The sequence below is a fragment of the Tasmannia lanceolata genome, unplaced genomic scaffold, assembly GCF_043159265.1.
Source record: "Tasmannia lanceolata isolate RefF3 unplaced genomic scaffold, GAP_Taslan_0.1 ptg000013l, whole genome shotgun sequence".
Lineage (NCBI taxonomy): Eukaryota > Viridiplantae > Streptophyta > Magnoliopsida > Canellales > Winteraceae > Tasmannia > Tasmannia lanceolata.
In genome coordinates this window covers 44850769-44858230 of record NW_027518690.1, presented here as the reverse complement: position 1 = coordinate 44858230, position 7462 = coordinate 44850769, and the positions used below count along the sequence as shown (strand labels likewise).

The 7462-nt window shown below is 38.8% G+C and overlaps 2 protein-coding genes across 2 annotated transcripts; both read right to left on the bottom strand.

The window, feature by feature from the left end:
* Positions 1 to 3264: 3264 nt before the first annotated feature.
* Positions 3265 to 4717, bottom strand: LOC143890243 (large ribosomal subunit protein P2y-like). The gene is made up of 3 exons (XM_077394842.1): positions 4555 to 4717; positions 3601 to 3842; positions 3265 to 3479 (listed from the first exon to the last, which is right to left on the bottom strand). Exons 1-3 carry the CDS (start codon positions 4640 to 4642, stop codon positions 3453 to 3455), a joined length of 357 nt encoding a protein of 118 aa, XP_077250957.1. The 5' UTR covers positions 4643 to 4717; the 3' UTR covers positions 3265 to 3452.
* A 1747-nt stretch (positions 4718 to 6464) lies between these two features.
* On the bottom strand, positions 6465 to 7295 carry LOC143890241 (Putative AT-hook DNA-binding family protein). Its single transcript, XM_077394841.1, has one exon. The coding sequence runs from the start codon at positions 7282 to 7284 to the stop codon at positions 6535 to 6537; it is 750 nt and encodes a 249-aa protein (XP_077250956.1). The 5' UTR covers positions 7285 to 7295; the 3' UTR covers positions 6465 to 6534.
* Between the last annotated feature and the right edge of the window lie 167 nt (positions 7296 to 7462).

The window sequence follows — 7462 nt, the reverse complement described above, 5'->3', positions numbered from 1 at the left end:
TTTAACACCTTCTAGGCCATGGTAACTTTTTCATCATTCAAAAAGTTAGAGAATTTCAAACAAAAGATGGAGAACCCCTACCATTTAAGTCTCTTGTTGGCAAATTAACTCCTTGCTTCACGTGCATAGAAACTTAACCAGATCTCTCTCTCTTCTAATCATTATGCTGAAGTCATTCCATTGGCTCGATGCTACAACTACCTCTTGAAGTCACACTATTCCTTTGCAATTGAAAAACTCTTTACCAATTCCTCCAATATTGGAGCTTAACCAAATCTCTCGCTCCAATAATCTTCTAAGGGGAAACCCTATATCGATGTTCTTTCGATGGCAACCAACTTAGGTGATTCACCCAACCCACCACCAAGGAGCTCACATCGAGGCAAGCAGCGGAACTAGTGCAGTCCAAAATCACTAAACTCCACACCAAATCTCAAACAAAAACATCATCATCTCAATCCCCAAATAAATCCTATTTTTTTCAAAAACAACTCAAATCAAGCCCTTTGCCATCTCAAAACAACACCAAATTGATTCTGCAAACCCCTCTCTTCCTTTATAAAAGCTTAACCAAGGGGACTTTTGAGAACACAAACTTCCACTGAGAAAGCCTTAACAAAGCTCTCTTAAAACAACATTTTTTTTCCCTCTTCGCTTGTGTTTTTTTCATGTTGAGTAACAACGCCTGGCAGCATCTCCACAGTCTACAACCAAGGTCTCTAAGACTCATCGCACACATTCTTTCTGGCCAAGTCGCATCTGTCAAAGGTTAGGTTGTTTTTGTGTGTGTGGTGTGGTGTGGGGGGGAGAGAGATTTCTCCAACTCCACTGCCAAAGCAGGATCTCCACAAGCCGGGTAGTACTAAACTCAATCTATTCTATTTGTGCATGATTGTTCGATTGCTAGAATTCCAATTTTCTCTATTAGATTGACTAAAAATTCATAATCCTTTAGTATGGATTTTATTTATTTGCTAAATTTTCTTCTAGTTTTATCTATTTAACTATTTTAGATATAACTATAATCATTCAGATTTAAATCAGATCAATAAGATTCTTATTTATTCATCCATTTTAGCACCCATTTTAAGGCTTTCTTCTAACAGCCTACGAATTAATTCAATTACAATCTTGCTTCTAGGCATTTACTAATTTTTCATTCCCTTTTTCTACTTTATTGATTTCATTAATTGCATATATGAAAGGGCGAGCCTGGGTGCAACGGTAATGTTGCTCCATTGAGACCTGGTGGTCACGAGTTCGAGTCACAGAAACAACCTCTCTGCAAAGCGGGGTAAGTCTGCGTACATCTAGCCCTCCCTGGACCCCACAATAGCAGGAGCCTCGTGCACTAGGTCGCCCTTATTAATTGCATATATGAGTTTCCATCGTATAGATCATAAACCTGCTTTAACTCAAGTAATCTTTGACGTTTAACTGGCATTTAGGGCCGTTTCTATGAAATCCAATTAATTCGATATTAGGTCCTTTGTCTATTATTTCAATTGACCATCTATTCGTTCTTTGTTTTCCAAATCAAAATTGCATAAATCTGTAGTTCGCTTAAATTCTGAATTATTCATTCAAATCAAGTGTCATACTTTATTTGCAAATTCTTTTCTATTCTTCCAAAGATACCATGTCAATCCATAAGTATATAAATCTATTTTGCTACTAATATTACTTTCATATCTCATTTTTTTTTTTGAATGGTGTCTCAGATTCTTTCTTGAATGGTATCTCATATCTCATATTCTTTACTCATATGTTAATCATCTAACCATTCTTTTCTTCACTTATTGGTAGAGCAAAATTAGTCTCATAATCTGTTTTGAGCCATTCACTTAATTAATGACAGCCTCATATTGTTAAAATTTTGTTACATATTTCCCTCAGTGAACAGAAAACTTAATTTCATTTGATCTCCTATTAGATTTTCTGCTGAACATTATTTGTCTGTTTAAAAGAATTCACTGAACTTCAGTTCACACCTAAGATTTCCAATACCAAACTTGCTGTGCTGGTCTCATTCATTTCCCGTTCTCTTCATTGATTTATTCCTATGCTTATTTTTCAATTGCCATAGATAACGTATCTAGAATGTGCATACTTAAATATAGACAGCACATTAAATTTCATAATTGACATTATTACATAAATGATTTCTGTGTTTCCAAAACATAACAAGTAATACACTATGATTTGCACCACTTTCATCTTTCATTTCTTACATAGCTTTGTCATTCAACCAGAAATACAATTAGCCAAAATTTGAAATATATCTACTCATTAGACCTATTTCTGTCGTATTTGAATCGCCAAAATCATCCCAAACATTAAACCTTATAGAACTATATCTTAAAGTTTAAATTTCAAATTGACTAACCTTTAAGGCCAGACTACACTCACTCAACCCACAAAAACTTGCAACTCCAAAGTTATTAAAATTAGTCAGGTCAACTATCAATTTCACATTGCATTCACCCAACCTATTCAAGTTCAGCACATTCACTATATAATCCAAACTATTATCCAAGATAGGTTGCATTATTAGAATCACTCTGTCCAATAAACTTGAAATCTTCATATTGCACATCTCACTGATCCTGGAAATCTGATCCTTAACTGCACTCAAGATTAATATTCAAAACTACGTTGAATCTACTGATTGAAAATCTCAAAATACCTTCTACCATCAACTTGGCAATCTACTAGATTCAAATTCAAATCTTTAAAATTTTCTTATTCTCATTTGCCACTATATTCTAACTCAAGCTTTTAAATTTTCCATGTTTTCACTTAGGTTTGACCAGCAAGAAATAATTTCTTGAACCACACGAGCAAAAGATAGCCAAAGGACATCAAATATTGGAGAGAGCTACAGAAAGAAAATGACCTTTATTAACAGAATTTTTTTTTCTGAAAGGCGAAAATTTACTAAAAACTTTACTAACAGATATAACAGAAAATCATGGTGTTTTTTCTTCCTTGTGTGTAGATAGAATGCCCCTGATGTTGTGCTGTCATCAATTTTTTTTTAAAAAAGACGTACTGATGTTAATGTTCTATGGTAGAAATAAGACTTGAAGAAATATTAGAAGTCTTCTCAATGTTTAAAAGATATGCAGGTATTTCTGAAAGACCCGGCAATAGAGGTGGGGATGTCATTAGAGAACAAAACAAAACAACCGCAGAGCTTGTGATCATTATCTCCAACAAATTCAGATACTCAGCTTGCATACCAAGCTCCAATGGCACCATTACTAGCAAAATTTTAGAATGTTATAGTTATTGAATCAGATGAAAGACAATATCAGTCGAATAACAGCTCATCACAAATCCCGAGAAGTTTAAATCACAAAACCAAACTACACCTAATTAAAGCATCCAAATTACCGACATCTCGAAGCAGATACATATATGCCATACCTACCAAAAATAGATGGAACCACTCAATCAAACAAACTAAATCCCATATCCTGCACAAAAAAAAAACACAGAACAAACAAGATGAAGATCATCATAATAGAAGAGGGCAACATATTAAGATGAACCAAAGATGGAAAAAAATCAAGAATTTTGAGTTCTAAGAAGCAATACATCATCAGATTCCTCCTTTTCTTCCACTTTCTCCTCTTTCTTTGCCTCGGGGGCAGGAGCTGCAGCAGCGGCTCCGCCGCCGCCGCCGCCACCAGTGGCGGCAGTCACCGCTATGCCACCACCACCACCGGAAGGAACCGAGGCGAGTTTCTCCAATCCGGCAGCAACAAGCTCATTGATGTCTTTTCCTTTGACTTCCAACAATAGCAGCTCGATCATTTCTTCTTCTGCTTCGGCTCCCACTACAGATCGAAACCAAAGAAATATCAAACCCTAAACAAATGGAAAACCCTAGACAAGCCTAAATCTACACTACAAAACGAAAGAAAAGAAATATCAAACCCTAAACAAGAGGAAAACCCTAGAGAAGCCTAAATATACACTACAGATCGAAAGCAATGAAATATCAAACCCTAAACAAAAGGAAAACTCTAGAGAAGCCTAAATCTACACTACAGATCGAAAACAAAGACACATCAAACCCTAAACAAGAGGAAAACCCTAGAGAAGCTTAAATCTACACTACAGATCGAAACCAAAGAAATAGCAAACCCTAAACAAGAGGAAAACCCTAGAGAAGCCTAAAACTACACTACAGATCCAAACCAAAGAAACATTAAACCCTAAACAAAAGGAAAGCCCTAGAGAAGCCTACATCTACAAAAAAGATCGAAACCAAAGAAATATCAAACCCTAAATAAGAGGAAAACCCTAGAGAAGCCTAAATCTACACTACAGATCGAAAACAAAGAAACATCAAACCCTGAACAAGAGGAAAACCCTACAGAATCCAAAATCTACACTACAAATCGAAACCAAAGAAACATCAAACCCTAAAGAAACGTAAATTTACACTTCAGATCCAAAGCAATGAAATAGCAAACCCTAAAAAAAAAAAGGAAAACCCTAGAGAATCCTAAATCTAGAAATGTAAAGCGGGAAACCTAGATTTACCAGATCCGAGGATCTTTTTTATGTCGCCAGCTGAAGGATGTGAGTTTCCGCCGAGATGGGCCAACAAGTAGGCAGCGAGGACCTTCATCTCTGCGGCAGCAAAAGGGCGGAAATGAAGAGAAGAGGGAAGTTATGGAAGGATGAAGAGAGCATTGTGGGGCAAAGGTGGAGTTTATATGGGTTTTATTACTCGTCAAAACCCTAGGGCAAGTGGGCAACCTCATCGTGAAACAATGGGGCCCACTATTGTATATTGGGTCCCAGCTGTGGTTGATCCGAACCGTCCACGCTAATCGTACCCGTTCCATTTGTGTATTTTTTTTTTAATTTTTGAAACATTTGACCGTCAAAACTACAGGGAACGGTTTACATTCGACAAACTATACTAAAATGCTTTGATGCTAAGCCGGAAGAGATCTAAAGCTATGCATTTTGAATGGACGGTCTGGATCAATCAAATGTGAGATGATGTTATGCCATCATGATCTAAAGAACACTTAAGATATACAAGCAGATGAGGTAACTACTTGTCTTGCCCAGGCTAACAAGGCATGAACCTATGATATGAACCAATTCCTGGGGCCGAAGTCCTATATAGTGGCTAAAGCCAACTAGAGGCATACTGTGGTGCTTAGGGTGCAACAACAAACTATCAGCATCAGTTTGTATGCGTAGTGTGTGTGTGTGTGAGAGCCTTACCCACCTATAATGTCTTGGGCCTGTTTGGTTGCCACATGACCGGCACTTCAAGGATGTCCCAAGTAGAAAAATACTTTTTTGGTAAGCATTACTCTTACGAGATTGGCAATCAAACTCTACTTATCACTATTCTACCAGGTAAATCCTAAGTAGATCAAACATTACAAATGTTTGTCACCTCCCGACTACCGGGTAACTATTTGCATCCAAACAGATACTTACGAAGTTACGAATCATACCACAATTCCGCCAACTACCAAGGTTTTGGCCCACCACCTATTAGGCCTGTAGGGGAGAAACAACTACTCATGCCACTCTGGGTCCTAACTAAGTGCATTCGATGTCCCCTCAATATAACCAACTATTCCACACAATTCTCCCATCCTTGGGCCTAATATAGCTCTGCATTCCATGACAATGCATCACTCAAGTGCAACTATCATGGAAAGGGAAGCAACTGGTTTCTCTGTGAAGATATAGCGGTTTCTCTTAAAAAAATCTAAACCAAACTGGGCGTGTTTGGATCAAGGAGCTAAGATCATTAAATGATAGTGAGATTGGCCCCAATGAATTGTACCCATGGTGTCCAGCCAAATCAGCTTGCTCTGATTGCCTCCGACATCCATGCATGTTGGCATGTTGTATGGGCTGTACCAATCCAAACTAATCTGAGTAGATGTTAACCCTAATGTTATTATAATAAAGCTTACAGGGATTTGCTAGGGACCATCGCATAAGATTTCGCAGGCGGGCTGTTGCATGAGAGAGCAACCACATAGGACGAGTTAAATTAATAAGACAAAAAGTGAGCCTATGTGGGTGCTCCCTCATGCAACAGCCGGTCCGCGAAATGTGATGGTCCCTAGCAAATCCCAATCTTAAATAGAATAAATCGGTTAGTTAGTCTCTTACATTTGAGGATTTGTTCAGATGATTTTCAATTCCACAAAGCATATGAACGGTTTGGATCAATCAAAGGTGGGACCCAGTGTGCTGTAGTGGGGGTGCCACTTTACTAGAGCATTCCTCCTTTGTTATAAACTTCATGGCTGTTTGTTAATGAAGATGGTTGTAACCATCAAATTATTAGTTATCACACGATTATTTAAGAGCCTTTAAATGAAAAGAGTAATCTTAATAAAAATAACATATCTCCATAACATCACGAGAAATCATTTCTCGAGTAAGGTAGCTAACCATAGAAAAAGAACAACTTCAATACATTCTAGTACTTCTATATTATTAATAACCAAATCAAATAAGCTAGATTAGCTTCTTAATCTAACTCTTCGTAAGTTGCCTCCCCGGCGCCCAAGTGTAAAGATCCGGAGGCAAGCTCCCATTGGCAATCAAGTTCTGAGAAACCCCATACAAGTTCTGCACCTCAAGGTGGTGGTGGTGGTGGTGATGCTGCTGGTGTTGATTATGTGTGGCAACTTCATCTTCATCTATAGGCAATCGATCAAACGTGGCGTTTGTAAATGAAACCGCCATGACCACCACCGGACCTGAAGCAACGAGAGTTCCGACCACCCCACCACCCACAACTTGACCTCCGGCGCCGGCCAAGTAGATTGTTAGGCCGGTAATCCCCGGTGGTGCCGGCGGAGGCAAGAATGAACCTATCAATGAAAGTATTTCGAACCGCCCATGAAGGGTGACAATTGCACCAGAAGAACCCGGTTGGCGTAGTGTTACATTCATCACAAACCCACTTCCACTAAGTAAGCAAACTCCGCGTTGTTTCCTTCTCGCGAAGTTTGCTATGCTCTCGCCTATATCGCACCCAGAGCCCACCTCCATGGCGTGGGCACGAAGGGCGTTGGCACTATCGTGTGTTATTATGATGGGTGGCTTTGGCTTGTTCTTGGACCCAGCAGGCCGACCTCGCGGCCTCTTGATAGACTCCCCCTCTGCCTTTGTTAAGGGCATGGTGGATACTAATAAAGCTCTGTGGTTATTGTTGGTGTTTTCTTGGCAATCAGTATTCTTGGATCCAACAGAGGGGGTTCCTAGATCTGCACTAGCCATTCATGCATTCGTTGTACACCTTTCCTCTTTGATTGTAAGAGAAAAGGAGCTCTTTGTTACAAGAAATGTGATTGGGATGAGAGGGTTTAAGTAGGAGGTTTATGTCCATAAAAATATGGGGAAAACCCAAAAGAATGATTGGGAATTAGGAGGTGGTTAAGTAAAACCAACCTTTTAA

What these genes read in the sequence shown, in the direction of transcription:
- LOC143890243 (XM_077394842.1), bottom strand. Translation starts at nt 4,642, where the DNA reads ATGAAGGTCCTCGCTGCCTACTTGTTGGCCCATCTCGGCGGAAACTCA. An exon ending in AAAAAAGATCCTCGGATCTG is followed by an intron (nt 3,843 to 4,554) that starts GTAAATCTAGGT and finishes TTCGATCTGTAG; the next exon opens with TGGGAGCCGAAGCAGAAGAA. An exon ending in AAAAGGAGGAATCTGATGAT is followed by an intron (nt 3,480 to 3,600) that starts GTATTGCTTCTT and finishes TTTTTTGTGCAG; the next exon opens with GATATGGGATTTAGTTTGTT.
- LOC143890241 (XM_077394841.1), bottom strand. Translation starts at nt 7,284, where the DNA reads ATGGCTAGTGCAGATCTAGGAACCCCCTCTGTTGGATCCAAGAATACT.